Source organism: Coffea eugenioides, chromosome 9 (genome assembly GCF_003713205.1).
Source record: "Coffea eugenioides isolate CCC68of chromosome 9, Ceug_1.0, whole genome shotgun sequence".
Taxonomy (NCBI): Eukaryota; Viridiplantae; Streptophyta; class Magnoliopsida; order Gentianales; family Rubiaceae; genus Coffea; species Coffea eugenioides.
In genome coordinates this window covers 8,462,982-8,480,599 of record NC_040043.1, presented here as the reverse complement: position 1 = coordinate 8,480,599, position 17,618 = coordinate 8,462,982, and the positions used below count along the sequence as shown (strand labels likewise).

Genomic DNA, 17,618 nt, shown 5'->3' with positions numbered 1-17,618 from the left:
TTAATCAATGAATTATTAACACATGTCCAAATGTAAATAGTTGAGCATATGTATGTTGAATCTTGTATTTATTATTTTGAATTACTTTTAAACAAGTTGGGTATTGGGTACCCAAATAAAAAATCTAACCCGTCCAATGAATAAGTTGGATTGTTTTTACCTAACCCAATAAAACCCATAACCCAATTGACTCGATCCATCCTTTAAAATTAATGGGCGTGTTGGGCGGGTTGTTGAATTTTGGACTTTTTTGCCAACTCTGGTGGTGGTAGTAATAATAATAATAAGAGCAATGGCACTAACTACCATTAAACTATTAGCTTGGACAGCTGTTGATCACTAAACGTTTTTTGTTTTTAGCCAAAGACGTCACCCAACTACTAAGTGTAATATTTTTAGGGATAATTTTAGAAACCTCCCCTAAAATTTCTCATAATATCACTTAGCTCTTTTGAAATTTTTAAAATTTTATTTGCCTCCTCTATCAGCTGAACAAGACTAAATATTTCAATCAAAGGTCATAAATTGACAAAATTACCCTTGCTCCTAATAACCATTTAATCAAAAGACAGTAAATAAAATTTGAAACCAAAATATGTAGATTAAAAAATGAATTGATATCTAGTAATTGTCCATGTTTCTCTATATCGAGGTCATGGTGGGACAGTAAAGAGTGTAGATAAATTAAATCTACTCAAAGCCAACCACTTAGACGGATTTTGGTAAGTAATTGACACCTTGAAAATTTTCATGGACAGTTATAAGGAAGACAAGAAATTTTTTTAGAAAATATATTTTCATACATGATGTAGTTTAAATTGTACTAAAAACTAAAATAATCCAGTCACACGGTGGCAACAGCAGCCCCAGCCCTTCCTTTGCCAATCTTGCATAGGTTTTGATTGGGTTTTTTATTGGGCTCTATGGAAATATCTTTCTTTGGGGGTTTATTTCGAGTCGGATGATCTTTACATTGATTACTAACTTTGTTCTTTGGGACAATTGCAGAAACCTCCCCTGAGGTTTCTGATATTTGCACTGATCTCCCCTGTGGTTTGAAAAATTACACTGACCTCCCCTGAGATTACTAATCCTTTACAAATTCAGTCCAAATGATTAAAATATTATTTTAGGGAGTGAAATTAGAATTTTGTACCAAATTTGCCCTTTGTACTACATGTCCAATGAATGACAAAGTGCTACAAATCAATTAATAATTAATAAATTTTAAGGAGTATAGTCTATAGACAAATACGCATTACCTATTTAAAGTACCGGCTCTTTACGGGTATTTTACTTTCAAATATTTAATTTAATACAAATATTTACGCTCAAATACAGATTTGCATTTACTTTCAAATATTTAATTTTTGTTAAATACAAAACCTACCAATCTCTCTCCCGTAAAAATATTAATATAACACTTTTTTAATTTTAGTTACAAGCATTTATGTATTTAATATAAATTAAATGATTCAGAATAAAATACCCATAAAGAGCCAATACTTTATTCATGTAATGGATGAAAGCCATAAAGAATTAATACTTTATGGGCCATTTCTTTTTTTTAAAAAAATATTTAATTTATATTAAATAAATAACCTATTAATTTCCTTTTTGCAAGAATATTACTGTAACACTTTTTGAATTTTACTTACAAACATTGATATATTTATCATAAATTAAATGTTTGAAAGTAAAATACCCGTAAAGAACTGGTACTTTAAATAAGTAATGCGTATTTGCCCATAAATTATACTCTTTAAAGTTTATTAATTGTTAATTGATTTATAGTACTTTGTCATTCATTGAACATGTAGCACAAAGGACAAATCTGGTACAAAATTCTAATTTCACTCCCTAAAATAATATTTTAATCATTTGGACTGAATTTGCAAAGGATTAGTAACCTCAGGGGAAGTCAGTGTAATTTTTCAAATCACAGGGGAGGTCAGTGCAAATGTCAGAAACCTCAAGGGAGGTTTCTGCAATTATCCCTTGTTCTTTGGACCGTTGTTGATGGTAGATGATGGCTGGATACGCCTGTCCACTGGAGGACCTTTGTTTGAAAATTAGTTTTAGTTCAAGGACATTAATGCAATTTAGCTAAAGTCTCTAATTCTTTGATGTTTATATTTTTGCCCCAGGACAATTTTCTATCTTTTCACATTGTCCCTCCAGGATTTCAAAGACATTTTAATCCCTCCACTCCAAATAAGCTCGTGCTTGTCATGTGTGATCCTTTCTGTTTGCATTAACGCCTGAATCAAACGGAATGACCAAAAAGTTGCACTTTTAACAGTTGAGTGACATTTTTGGCTAACAAAAAAGTTTAAGTGATCAAAAATGGTCAAAAGCCTATTGTTTGATGACATTCAGCACCATTTGCTCTAATAACAATAATAATAATAATCCTACAACTCAAGTGTTTAACAGCACTTGTACAAGATTGATTGCTTATACTCCTGATGCTTAATTTAATTCTAGAGCTACTAAACATGCAATGAGTGACATCTATCTGGCAAGCTATCCTATAACAGCATCATTAAGACATACATAAACAGAGAGACTATCACAGGCATATAGATCTTCAACAAAATTCTCTCTACATCGTTCCAGACTAGGTTAACAGCTTGAATGAATCAGCTCTCGGTATCCGAGAAGACGGGGCTTTCCAGATCACCCATTTCTGCAGAGGCAAATGACTCAGAGCCGGAGCCATCCATAGATGAAAGGGAAGATGGTGATGCATCAGGGTCCGAGATACCATCATCATGCATGATGATATGATCCTCGTCAATCTCTGATGTATCTGAACCAGATGCTCCTTGAAGAAGCCTGTTTATTGCACCTTTCGCAGTCTCCACAAACCACTCATCCTCAGGTAGGGCACTGACAAGAAAGCGCTTTCCTGTTAGTATAAGATAAACCAGTGCAACAGGATTTTCATCATCAAAGTATAATTATTACCTTTGAGGATCCACGCCTCTGGCAGAAAATGCCCTGAACGCACGAGCCATTATGGATGATGCTACCTGATGTAGATTTCTGCTTGGATACCCAGCAAAGCGTGCAATCTCCACAGTAAAGTGCATATCTAAAATCAACTGTCATGGAGAGGGAAAGGTTTAAATTATTCTAAAGTAACATGTAATGGGTAAAGACAAGCTGTTCCTAATGAGACAGCTGCAAAAACGACTCAGTTAGAGCTCAATGATCAAGGTGCCAAAATCATAGAAACCGTCCATAGCCAACCAATAGTTCATAAGCATAAACAGTCCACCACCAATGTGGTGCTCAAGTTAAGTACAAACTACAGAAACTTCTTCATAATATCATTTCCTTGTCTTGCTTGATTGATGAAGATATTATCTTTGACCTCTTCCCTAGAGAGAAAGTAAGGTCCCATGAGAGTCACTATTGACATACTATTTCAGTATTCCTCAACAATGCTTCATTCCAAGATTCATATATTTCACGAGAAAAGGTCATCTCACTTCAAATAAATAGTACTCTTCCTATTCAAAATTGGATGCATCCAGTTTCCATCTATTTCGTCCCATTTACACCTTCCTCGAATATTCCTTCTTTGCAAAAATCACCTAATCAGCATTCTCTAGTCAAGTTTGAATATCGAAACATTACTTCCACGTTTGTAATACATTTCCAGCTCCTAAGATTTTTTCTAACTTAAACTAAAGATTGATTTGGAAAGAGAGACAATAAAAATCAATAGTTCCAAATGTATCTCGATTTCTCTTGTAGCAAGCATAGTTCTGAGCAATTTCTGCTCCTAAACAGTCGGAGTTTTGACAAGCATTAGATAAACTAACTAACCTAATGCAGATCACTGATGGCCGCCAACCGAACAGAACTGACTTTATAGACACATAACTAATTTGCAGTGTCCTTATAAATTCTCAAAACTCAAAATTATTTTGGTTTGATGAAATATTTCGAACTTTTGGCTTCATTTGGCCTGAAACATTTAATAATATAACCAAGTTGTAATCCTGGGTATGGGATCAGACCTTCCTCTTTCTTTTCTCATCTTTTATTTTCTTGTTATTTTCTGAGTCCAGGTAAAAGCCACTCATGTATTAGATAAAGATTCAATTTCTTTACTCCATCTTCCTGCTTGCCTAACCTTGTGGACGTATAGCAGGAATGTTTACCACCCACAGATATGCTACTCTCGGCCTTAATGCTTTTTAATGATTAAACTCTACATAGATATACACACAGAAGCATATACAAGCTGAGCAATAGAAGTTTTCAAATCTAAGTTTGTTATGTAAGTTCGGTTATATTAGCACATACAGACTAAGATGACATTAATACCCCAATCCAAATCCTCCTGGAACTGTCTGATTCTAAATCCCGTTTAATATATATTTTTGCTGCACAACAGGTGCCCATACAAGAGTGAATGAGAGCAGCATTACTCAAGCATTTCTGCTAATACATGTTTATAGAGCTAAGGCTAAGGAGCTGTTTCTCATATGCTTTAGCTTTTTCAAAGCAGCTTAAAAAGTGTTTCTCAGAAAGCAGATTTACATTAAAACTGCATTTCTTTTATAAAAATTTTGAAAAGAGAAAATTGTATTGCAAATGGACCTCCAAGGTTCCATTCCGCAATTGACTTTTCCAACTTTAAGCTCAGTTAAGAGTAAAGGTAAAATGAAACTAGCAGGACTAAATATATTTTGGCTTACAAAACAGCGAACAGATAGAAATAAGAAAATCAGAGAAGGCTATAATATATCAACTTAAACTAAAATTTGCAAAGAGAAATGATATAGTTATGAAACTTGAAGGTGTAAATCAAATAACCAAGTTATGTAAGAAAAAAATAGCATGCTTGAGAACTGGTCTGAGATGACCGATTGTAATATTGCAGCTGTATTGAAAACTCTCTTCCAGACCATATTTCAGCCCCATGACTGAGATCCAATGATGGATTTATTTAACACAAGGTCTTGTCCATCTTTGTTCAAAGTCAAGTACTTGTAAAGACAATACTCCCCAGAACAGGATAAAATGCTATTCACTGAATTTTGTCTGCAGATTCATGTTTTGACCATAAAAATCATTAGTACACAGTTTATATAAATGAGGGCTGTCTGGTGCAAAAATCAACACCATTGCCATTGCCAGCATTTTTTTCAGCAAACTCTTCCATCAGTTGCAATTAGAAGGTGTGTAAGCTCCACTATTTCCAATCAGAAAAGGAAACATTGGGTCTTTTTGCTTTGCTTTTCAAATTTGGTCATTTCAATGGTTACAAATGATTCAGTTGTACTGTCTTCCATGCCATCATGTATCTTCAAATTAATTCCATTTTCATTTCATTAATTTCAATAGGATTAGAAGAAAACAAGCAGCCAAGATAAAATATACCTGCTGCAGCCCTAAAGGCCTTAGAGGAGTTGAATCATCCTCTAGGTGACCCCAAAATTCCTGCTCGTCTGCTAACCATAGCACCAGTGTCTCTGTTAGACGAGCTAGTAAGCCTTTTTGTAATTTTTCTCTTCCCAGTAAAACATCTCCAGCTACAATTCCAAATTGCTGCAGCTTCCCAAATAGTGCCTGAATATACCTCAAACAAAAATCATTAGTCTCCAAAAATCAAAATAAAGAGGTCCAAAACAAGAATTCTTCTTCTACTATATTTGCAAAGTAGATGACTAAAACAAAATTGAATCATTCTAATATGCTTATAGATGACTAAAACAAAAATGAATCCTTCTAATCGGCTTTTCTTTTTCTTTTTTTTTAATTTAGTAGGGGAGGAGCGGGATTTAAGAAGCGGAGAGGAGGAAAGGGGATTTGATCCCAGGACCTCTAAATCTTGAGGCCTCTGATTTGCTGCCCGCAATTATGTGCGTAGCAGAAATATGGAGTCCATACTCACTGAACAGAACAAAAAATTCATCATTCCAGGAATTTAGGAAGCAAACGGTCATACTAAGTAAAAAAAAATTTTCCTATGTGAACAGAAAAGGAAAGTTAGTTCCTTGCCTTTCTGATCAAAATAAATATTCCAATAAGCACAAACAAAAAAAGTAGCAAGCAACAAGACCAAAATAAGTAAATAAATAATTAGAGATAGACAAAGAAAAAATATTCTAGTAAAAGATTTTCCCCTCCAGAACAATCTCCAAAGGTAATGCACTTTTCTCGAATAAAAAAAGATGAGTATAAAAAATGATGCAAAAGAGATAAATCTCAAATTACTTACTCAGAGATGTAATGACAGATCACCATGTTGCTAAAAGTAATCAGAAAAGGCATGTAAAGGAAAATCACTTCAAGTGTGTAACATGTAGAATGACTTAAGAAAGTTTTCATCGGCTGACTGAGGATAACCTGAAATGGTAGTGATGGAAGTGGATCAGAATCCCAAAACAAACCCTCCTCTTTTTCTTGTAAATAAGTCTGTGCATCTAATCGTGTTTTGTCATCTCTGGAGTAGATAAAACTAACAACATATTGTCGGCAAAAATGATCCTTAAGTTTGTCGAGGGAATGCTGAAGCTGACGCCTCCAATCTTTAGACTCCAATGTGTTATTTGCGGAAGGCATTACATTTTCCACAGGTCCAATTCCTGCTTCCTTGCTTTCATTCAAAATGTTCCTTATTTTGGATACTACCATTGGCAATAGTTCCTCAGCAATAGTGAAAGCAGTTCCTAATAATGCAAGCTGCTGAGAATCTGTTTCAGCTCTAAAAGGGACATCTTTCAGATCCGTAAGATTTTCGTCTTCAGAGGTGCTAGGTATGGCTTTAATCAATACATCGATGTATTTGTCAAAAAGTTGTGAAATTCTTGTCAATATATTGCCTCCAAAGTGCAAAATGACCAGATGAGTGAGCTGCTCCACTATGTCCTGTAATGAGTTAAAAAAACCCAGACATTAGACTTGTTCCTCGCATCTCATCATTGGTATACAAGAAGCGTATACCAACTTTTACAACAAGCTTGAATCCCAAGAAGTGCAAGCAGTTGAAAATTAAGCTGATTCAATCATACAGAAAGAGATTTAAAGAAGCCACCACAATCCCAATTTCTCTAGCACATGCCCAGGATCTAAGAAATCATATGCATAACATTTTACACATGGTGAATCTTAAATGAAAGTACAAAACCCTTATTCAGACATCTGGCAAAACCAAAAGAAACAGAACAGACAGCCAGCAATCTTGAGCAGCATAATATAATTTCCAGAAGATGGAACAAATTATGCACTCTCAGACCAGGTCAAAACATCCCATGCAAGAGCAGCAGGCTATCAGTAAGAAGTCCAACTAAATTCATAAGTTAGTTCAAAAACATTACAATCGGGAACCAATCTATTACAGAGCAAGACATGTCGTGCATCATCTCTATCAAAATTATGTGCCCATGCAGCTTATAGCAGATTTAGTCTGGCAAATGAATCATACAAACAGTCACTCACTTTGATGATAAATATAAACCTGATTCCACTTTCAACAAGCGAACTGTCAGATGAAGTTGCAAAAGTAGTCAGAGGAGAAGCAAATCGAGGTGATAACGGCATGCTTTCATCACTTCCCGAAAAATCAAGAATTTGTTTTCTAGCCCTTCTAAAGTTTAATTCCAAGACTTCTTCGATATATGGTTGTAGAAGCACCAAGAGCAATTTTGAAAGTTTAAGTCCCTGCAGTTCCAGGGCAGAGCAATGGTTGAGACTAGCCTGAATGCACACACTAGCCGCACGTAAAGCAGTAGCACTATCAGAAGATGGAGCATGTTCCTTAACCAACCTTACGAAAGATTCAATCTCCCATTCTGCCCACTGAACAATTTTGTTACTATAAACAGGATTGTCACCAAACAAGTTAGCAGATTCTTTTGTTGTCAACAAAATAGAAGAGAAAACAAGGTTTGACAATGATGTTGAATATGTTTCAGGGTAACAAGGACACAGTGGAAGAAACGCCTCAATGCTTTTTTGGAGGCGTGATCCATATGCCTTGAGAAGTAGCTGATGTGCAAGGGGAACCTTCCCAAGCTTCAACAAGCCAGATAAAGCTTTTTTTAATTCACCAATGCCAATTGATGGTTGCTCAATTGTATCAACAAGCTGGTTTTCAAGTATCAATTTTCTTTCCAACAAAGCAGTCCTGTAGAAAGATGGTTCATTAGTTGACGTGTCAGCAGAAATTTTGAGCTCTGGATGACTTCTTTCCTCAGCATCTATGGCCTCTATCACCTCATCCATTTTGTGCTCGGCCAAGAGAACATCTATATTTTCCAAGAATACCATCCTTTGATCCACTTCTTCGGTTGAAAAGGTATTGTCAAGCTCAAGGACTTGAGGTCTATACTCAACTTCCTGAATGTCATCATTCACATGGGTCCATTCTTCCAATTCTCGAGCAACACCAGTCATCAAATCCTGAAGAAGGATTCCGTGAGCAGAAATATGCTTTCGTAGATCATTTAACTCATGCTCCGTTTCCACAACTTCTTCACATAATCTGCAAATCGATATTAGACATTTAATCTTGTAGAAACATCAGAAACAACAAGAAAAGTTATTTAAAGTGCAGGGCAACTGAGCTGTTGTAGAGCAGCCATGGAACCAGCAAGGTGAAGGAAAACATTTAACACAAAGTATAGTGCTTTTACTGAACTGACATTTTCTTTTCTGGCAGATAGAGCCAGGATAGACTCTAAGGTTCAGCAGTAAAACAGGTAAGAACTAAAATATGGCAATAGTACAAAACTCCAAAAAAAAAAATGCAGTTCATCCATCAGCATTAGACTCCAGGCACCAAAGTTGTTAAGACGAAAAGATTTCACAAGCATATTCAAAGGACATTATTTGACTCAAAATAAGTTGCTAATTTTTTTCCATTTAAACCTACTGTATAATTTTTGGCTCTCATAGTGCATAGTTTTATTATACAGTAGAACAGATTTTGCATAACTAAGCCCAAGTAGTGCTTACTAAAAGCTTTCTAAGACTTTTTAAGTAAGTTTAAAGGCATAATTGTGCACAATTTCACAAACTTAGAAGTGAATTTTCAGCAATGATGAGGCAACCCTCAAAAATAATATGGATATGAAGCAATATTATCCCAGAAGTCAAGGCAGCATTTCAAATTTTCCTTGCATTGTCTGAGAGGTCTTGATGAAATCATTTTTAGGAAGAAATATGGTCATAATCTCATTCCCATAAGTTCCTCCTTGAATACTGTAACAATATAATATATCTTGGAAGTCGAAAGGTTTGCTCGTCTTGTCATATACCATACAAGAGCCTAAAAACTGCACATTTTAAATCCTACATTTATATCTTGAAAAGGGTATCAGAGGTGTTGAAACTTCAAGACCACATCAAATATAATCCAAATATAATCTAATCTATAGACCAAATACGTAGAGATTGCTAGCTGAATTAGCAGAATCAAGAACTTTATTATATTTCATGAAACTGAATCTTCATAAAATGATACTAGGAAAATTACATGTCACCCCTCCCTAAATGCAGACGTGGCTAGACTAAACCGAAAATGTGCATTGTCAGATGATTTTTCCCAAAAGGTGGTGGTTAAATCTTTGTACCATACGATATATTGTATGTTGGCATGACTGCATTTACAACTTCAAGCTACTAAAATTCAGGTTTGGCTTAATTTTGAAAAAAAAAAAAAAGAAATTAGTAACAAGACTAATTTTAAGAAGTATTAATTTATACACCTCAAACATGTTAAAATCATTTTCCATTATGTTTGTCTTTTATTTGGGGTACTTTAGATCCGAGATTCTATCAGCTAATAAACTCAACATAAGAGGAAGTTTGATCCTCAAGATCTTTTGAAGTCGCCAATCATGGCAAATAAATAACTTTGAGAAGTTTCTGCTAGTATAGATTAGCATTACTTTTTACCCTCTACACCAAGAAAGGAAAGCAGAGACAAGATATATGCATACTGAAACACATAATAAGTATTCAAACAACAAAAAATGGGAGATCATACAATCTAGAGAGACTTTATGCTGTATAATGTAAGAAGAACTTAAACAGTGCCACTAAAGTACCTCAAAAAAGCTGAGTACTTTGTTCGCATATTACCACACAAGTTTTCCACAGCATCCTTTAAATCCAAAAGCTCAAAGCAAATCTTTCTGATGCCCTACATAAAATAGAGAAATACGAATACTCAATTGCAAAAGATCAAAAGATTAGCTATAAACTTAGAACATCTCAGCTGCAACAACATACGTATTGCTAACAGAACATGTCCATTTTGTTCTTTTTCCCCATTTTCGGGGGGTAGGAGTGGGAGATGGGGAGGGGAACGTGAAAAGTACGCTCTATTAATAAACTCTAGATTCAACATTACATGAAGCAATTTTTAATATACTTTAAAGGAGTTGGAGAATAACACCGAGAAGAACTTTAAACTGGAAAAAGTAAAGGCAAAAAAGCAATCTTACAGCTTCAACCAGGAAATTGCCGAAACCCATTTTGGAAACACAGCAACCACACTTGCTGCTGACATTACATTTGATATAAATCACTGGATTCAAAAAGGGACAAATGCAGTGTAATTGGGGAAGAAAGACATCGGAAACTGCAGCTTTTTGCTAGAAATTCATCAATTAGACCAAATGGGACAGAATTCAGCGCACTTACAAATGACGAAAATGCAAGATTTTGTAGAAAGTGATTCAGCTGAACAAATCGAAGCAAAACTCACATCAAAAAATTACAGCTTTTTGCAAGAAACTCATCAATTAGTCCAAATGGAACAGAATCCAATGTACTTGTAAAACGGGGGAAAAATTCCAGATTTTCAAACAGATAGAGTAAGGCAGAAGGTTATTGAAGCAAAATTTACAGCTTTTTTCCCAATAAACTCATCAAATAGTGGAGTAATCATGAAGAAAGCTGTCTTTTCTTTTTAAATTTCTTTTAATTCATCATTTTGGGAAGGGGAGGAAATCAGAAATGGGGTTTTGATGACATCCATTAATGATGGCGTTGGTGTTTAATTTCTTTTACTTTAGTTTCTACCTTTTCCGTATTGGATTGATAAATGGTGTCGATCTTGTGCTGTGGGGTCACACTCTCAATTGCAGGGAAATCATCATCTTCTTCACTGCTTTCCATCCTCATTTCTTCAACTCCTCCTCTTACTTCTTCACAGTTTCCTCCTCTTCTTAGTCAAGAAGTTAGTTTATTTGCAAGAACGAAAGAAATGTTTGCCTGTTTGAATACACACACTCACACACTCAAGTCTTGAGACTGTAAGAGCAACTCACTACGCTTTTCTGGCGAATGGCTGATGAGCTACTCTTGAATGAATACTTTCTTCTTCTTCTTCTTTTTTAACTTTCTTTGCTAAAACCCTTTAGGCCTCTCTTTCGTAAACGCGTAAATGAATGATTAAATAAAGAGTGCACGGCTATGGAATGCGATTTTTGGATGGAAAATTTTTAAATTTTTCATGAACATATTTTTAATTTATATATACATATATATCTATATAAATATATATAATCGTTATAAATTTTTTTTTTTTTTACAAAAATTTTTAAAAATAACAATTCAAACAAGGCTGTATGGCACAGATTAGACATCAAATTTTCTTTGTGGACACAAAAGTAACTAAATTGGCAAAAAAGGGCTACTAAGATCATTTTACCAAATTCTATCGAGAAAAAAATAATTGTCAAAGATTATTTTACCAAAAAATAATTGAATTTCAATGATTTATTGATTATTTTACATTTTTATTGATAGAATTTGATAAAAATGACTTCGGTGGACCTTTTTTGCCATTTTGGTGACCTTTGTAATAACAAAAAAATTTCGATGACTAACTCGTATATATTTGATTTTGACAATTCACTCGTAAATAAATATAAATGATTAAATGGTATCCTAATAACAAATATAAAAGCGGCTGGAGGAGTTACTGTTTCAGCTACTGTGATTTTTCGTCCCCCATTTTCGTAATTATGCTGAAGTTGTTGGGCTTTGTGGTCTTTTGACGTTGTTGAAAGAAAACCAGAAGTTAAAAGTATATGCAGTGAAAATAACGCGTGTCCTGACCAGATGGGCTGTATTAGAACGCTAGTGGTGTCTGTCTTGTTGTTTGTGTACCGTTGATAAGGCTTGGGGGCGAATTCAAAATGAAACCACTCTCTAATTCAGTTTTTGAGATGTTTTTAAAATATTTTATTGTAATAATGTATATGAAAAATTTTACTATAAATATCTTTTAAAATATTTGATATATTATATAGATGAGATTTTTTTGAGTTATTTTTATTTGTATATTATTATATAGTATTTGAAAATTTTATTTTTGAAAAATAGACCGATCCATTCAAAACTTGTGATTGTAGTAGAGGTGAAGGATGTGGTAGGAAAGGGTCAGAACTTTGTCAATTCTTATTACCTTTTCTTATTATTCTACGACAATTTCCTAATGCTACAAGCTAATCTAAGGTTATATTGAATAATATTAGGACTTTGGGTTACGATGGATATAGAATATATGGTTTGGATTGGCCATTTTTTCAAAAATAAGTTTTTCAAATACAATGCTACCGTAATGCACAAATAAAAATAATTTAAAAAACATCTCATCCATACAATATATTAAATATTTCAAAAAATATTTATAGTAAAAGTTTTTTATATACACTGTTACGGTAAACATTTTCAACAACACCTCCAAAAATAGCTAATTCCAACGGAGCAGTTAATCCAAACAGCTAATCCATACGTAAAGTATGCTATCATTTGTTGCTGGAATTGATTGTATCAGATAGATGTTTTCGATTGAGCTCTACATATTTGTGGCTTTTACTGATATGTATAGATGAAGAAAAACGGGCTGCATATGATTTGTTTATTTTCAAAGGGAGCTGAAAGTTCAGTTTATCACTTGATGTATGGAGACATTTGTCTTACTAACTAAAAGCTATTTATGTTTGGTAGTGGCGAGGCATTTGCTGTTTGATAGATACTAAGTTCACTACGTGCATCTATACTCAATAGTGTTTTGAGTTGAATATATAATGAATTAGAAAATAATGAATTATACTTTAATATTTTTTTTAGCCAACATATTATTAACCCCAAATAAAGTACACACTTAGAGCAACTGCTCGACTAAATCTGCTTGGACTAATTCCAGCAGCCAAACTGGGAAGTCGTACTTCCATTCAGCTATATCAATCAGACTAATAGCAAAATTTGCTACGTGACAACTTACAGAGTTGTTTCTCCTCTTTGTGAAGGAAAAGCAACATTCGTCAAATCTTCTTTTAGTTTTCGAATGTCCAGAAGAATGGTAGCAATGCTAGCCTCCTCTTCGTTTGTGTTTAACTTGTCCACCACTTGTTTATAGTCAGATTCAACTCTACATTTCTCCATCCTATTTGCCTAGCAATCACCATTGACCTTCTAATTGCCATTGCTTCCTCCTATTGAGCACTTGAGCAGCTTCTAGTTGGGATTGCCCAGGTACCAATCAGCTTCCCCTGCCAGCTCCTAGCCACAATGCCCTAGCCTGCCTTGTTGCTCTTACTATTCATAGCTGCATCTGTGTTTACCTTAATCCAGTTTGTTTGTGGTTTAGTCCAGCACCTATCTCCTCAGTTTCCTGCTGTTTTCTCTTCTCTCGTTCCCTCCCTCCTCTTGAGTCATCTGATACTCGTTCCACTCTAAAACCGCCTTATTGACTCTTTCTATTGGACTTCTACACTTATTGTTAAACTGCTTCTCATTTCTAGACTTCCATATCTGCCACAATACGTTCACAGTCAGCAAAATGTGTTCCTTCCCATTCTCTCTACTCACTGCCTCCTTGAGTTCTTCCCACCAATGCCAAAAGCTATGCCTAAACCCCTAGACCATCCCATTGCAATGGAGCTGCTTTCCATATTGCTCTAGCATTACTGCAGAAGAAAAACATGTGTTCCAAAGTCTCAGCACTTTCACCACAACACTTACACATGTGGTCACCTTTCTCACACTTCTCCTTAATCACTGAATTAACTGGTAGAATCCCCCGCATGCATTTCCAAATGAAGTGCTTTAGCTTATTCTTCATGTTTAGTGCCCACAGGAATTTCCAGCTTTGTGACTCCACTCCTCTACTACTGCCTGGTTCTAAAATTCTTCTAGTGTTTCGACTCCCTCTTTTCCTTTCCTTAGCCACTCTATAAACAGACTTGACAGCATATTCTCCTGTACTAGATTTTGCCCAGTAGAACCTATCTTTCACCTTTTGCAAACTCAGTGGTATCTGCATTATTTTCCTTCTGTCCTGCTCTTCAAACTCATGCACCAGCAAGTCCTCATTCCACTCTCCTTCTTTGATCAGATCACAGGCTCTCTCAACTTTACTTCCTGGCTTCTTTTGTGATTCTATTTTTCCATCCTCCATACTTTAATTGAGTTATGATTTTGTTGTGAATTATGCAGTTGCACAATCTGCTAGAAGGGTACTGTAACTTTATCAACTGTAATTGATTTGTTCTTGTTATTGAAAGGTAGTCCCCTATTACTAGAAGCTAATCTTTGATTAAATTTGGTTGTGTGTAGTGGATGGTTGGTAATGAGTTTTATATCTTTGTTGATACTAGTATTTTGACCCGTGCTATGCACTAGGTTATATTTCAAATCAAAATAATATTGTATATATATTTATATATTGTGGTACAGCATAATAAATAAATATAGACTAAAAATTTTAAAGAAGTGTATGCTTAACATGTTGAAAAAAATTTAATTTATAATGATTTCCATGATAGAGGAATTATTAACGCATTTAAGGAGAATGTTAGGTTGGATGGTAAGGTGAGAAGAGTTTTCTAAAAAAAAAAAAAATCAATTTATCAATATCCAACAAAGCATATTATGTTATACCCATATATCAAAACTTATAATATAAAAAAATAAATTATAACCAATTTATTTTCTTCCATTTTTAGGAAAAAAAATCTTTCTCCTATCTTGTGCCCCTAAGATTGTTGACTATATTTAGATTAGCATTTTTCATAAACTTTAACATATATTTTAAAAAAATCTCTGTAATATGTGTTTTTAGAGTTCTCAAAATTATTAAAAGGGAAAACTGCACCAATCGTCTCTCACATATCACAAATGTGAAAATTTAGTCCCTCAGAACAAAAATGATCAATTTTTATCCCTAACAAACAAAAAATGATCACCTTTAGTCCTTTTTCACTTTTCCGAACAAATTTTGGTCGGAACTCGTTGGGTCCACATGCAATGCCTAATTTTTAAGGGATAAAAGTGGCAAATCACTGTTGACCAATTATGCGAGGGACCAAGTGTGCAAAACTTTAGTTAAACATTCATAGAAAAAAAAACACAAAAACTAAGAAGCATATTTTTGGCTGCAAATTCAGGATAGTTGTCTTGGAGAAGAAGAACAACTTGTTTTGTAGCAACAGGAACTTCCTTCCTGGATGGCTCGGGTGAGTTCTTGGGATCATTGATCTGAAGCAAGGAATTGACACCGCCAGGCTTGAAATCAAGCTTTTGAATTCCCTTCTCCATAAGCTGGACTCTCCATCTCAAGAACTGAATGCGCTTCTCCTCAGTCCCAAATGTCTTCTTGTAGAGCTCCTCATCATCCAAAACTCCAAAAATGTCACAGTGTAACTGTCAAATGCAAATCTGAAGGTTGCCCTTGGAGAATATATGCGGCCAGATTGGCTACCACCCAGCTCATCTGCATCAAGAAAATGAATGCCAAGCATAGTTGTGAAGGAACTTCGGTAAAAGCTGGTTATAGAGCAACAAGGGTGGAAATATCATCAAGGAAAAGTCGAAAGTTTCTCCAAATTACAAGCCTAAGGATATTGCCGTGGACATAAAGCGTGAGTATGGCATTCAGTTGAACTACTCGCAGGCATGGCATGCCAAGGAGATTGCCCGTGAGCAGCTTTAGGGATCTTATAAAGAGGCCTACTGCCAACTACCCTTCTTCTGTCAAAAGATAATGGAAACAAATCCAGGTAGTATTGCCACATTCATGACAAAGGAGGACTCCAGCTTCCACAAGCTCTTTGTCTCGTTTCATGCATCAATATCTGGTTTTCAGCAAGGCTGTCGGCCTCTTATTTTCCTTGACAGCACTCTTCTGTACTCAAAGTATCAAGGCACATTGTTGGCTGCAACCATGGTTCGAAGTCTCGGCCGAGACCGAGACGACTCGGCCGAGTCGTCACCGTCTCGGCCCTTACCGATACGATACCGTGACGAAACGATACCGAGATACTTGACTCGCCGAGAAATCGGCCGAGACGTCACCGCGACGGATTAACTCGGCCGAGTCACACCGAGTCACTCCGAGTTATTCCGAGTCAAGATGAGAAATCGGCCGAGTTACATCGTGACGGATTGACTTGGCCATTTCTTTTGCTATTTTTTATTATTTTTGTTTAGCATACTTTTTTTATATTATTAATAATTTTTAGAATATTAAATACTTTAAAATTTGCGTCTCACCGAGACCGCGACCGATATGCCGAAACCGATGTGGAACGTTCCGGACCGCGACCGTGACCGTGACCGCGACCACGACTTTGAACCATGGCTGCAACATCTGCAGATGAGAATGATAGTGTCTTTCTAGTAGCCTTTGTTGTTGTTGATGAAGAGACTGATGAAAATTGGCATTGGTTTCTGTCAGAACTCAAGTCTGCTGTCTCAACATCCAGGCAAATCACATTTATTGCTGATTCCCAGAAAGGAATAAGAGAGTCATTACGCCATATATTTGGTGAAGCCTGCTATCATGGTTATTGTCTATGCTATCTGGCTGAGAAACTGAATAGAGATTTGAAGGGGCAATTTTCACATGAAGCAAGAGGATTTGTCTGCTACTGCCTATGCACCAAAACTTGAGGCATTTGAATGCTGTGCAGAAAACATAAAGGCCATCTACTTCTTGTATGCTTCATTTCACCTTCCTTTTTCGGTGACTCCTTTGGAGCCTCTTTAGCCACTTCTTCTTAAAGAGCTTGTTCCCCAAAATGGCTTCTTCCAGCTTCGATTTCAAATCATTCAAAGCCTTTTTCTCAAACTTTTTGAGATCAGAAGGGAAATTACTTTCTTCCCTATAAGAAGAACTCTTCTCAACCATCTTCCGTTCTTTGCATACATCACCATCAATCACATCCTTCACTTGCTACACTTTCTCCATCTCCTTTTCTTCCTTCAAAACCTCTTCCTTTGTAGCAACCACTTCAGCCACCGCCTGAGTTGCCTCTGATTTCTCCTCAAAAGTCATGGGAACAATGCCTAAAATGAACGCAAAAACACCAAAAAAAAAATGAACAAAATCGTTCAATAAATTAATCAATTACAAACCAAATACGTAAATTAAAGAAAGCCCAACTCACTTTTACTTCTGATTTTGTTGAATTTCTATCACAAACTCTCCTCTTGCTTCTCCAATCTCCACTGCTGGTTCTTCTTTGGCCCTCTGAAAAGTTGAGAGAAGGAAATCAAGAATGGTTTGAGAGGAAAGGGAAGAGGGAGGGGGGAATTTTACACAGTGATTTGCCATTTTTACCCTTTAAAAATTGGGC

The 17,618-nt window shown here is 35.5% G+C and overlaps 2 protein-coding genes across 2 annotated transcripts; one reads left to right on the top strand and one right to left on the bottom strand.

Annotated features, from left to right (window-relative positions):
* Positions 1–2,396: 2,396 nt before the first annotated feature.
* Positions 2,397–11,323, bottom strand: LOC113783835 (exocyst complex component EXO84C-like). Its single transcript, XM_027330068.1, has 7 exons — positions 11,053–11,323; positions 10,074–10,168; positions 7,462–8,506; positions 6,370–6,891; positions 5,401–5,589; positions 2,971–3,107; positions 2,397–2,892 (listed from the first exon to the last, which is right to left on the bottom strand). Exons 1-7 carry the CDS (start codon positions 11,152–11,154, stop codon positions 2,643–2,645), a joined length of 2,340 nt encoding a protein of 779 aa, XP_027185869.1. The 5' UTR covers positions 11,155–11,323; the 3' UTR covers positions 2,397–2,642.
* A 4,064-nt stretch (positions 11,324–15,387) lies between these two features.
* On the top strand, positions 15,388–16,932 carry LOC113782133. The gene is made up of 2 exons (XM_027328044.1): positions 15,388–16,203; positions 16,629–16,932. The coding sequence occupies exons 1-2, from the start codon at positions 16,025–16,027 to the stop codon at positions 16,930–16,932; spliced, it is 483 nt and encodes a 160-aa protein (XP_027183845.1). The 5' UTR covers positions 15,388–16,024.
* Positions 16,933–17,618: the final 686 nt, after the last annotated feature.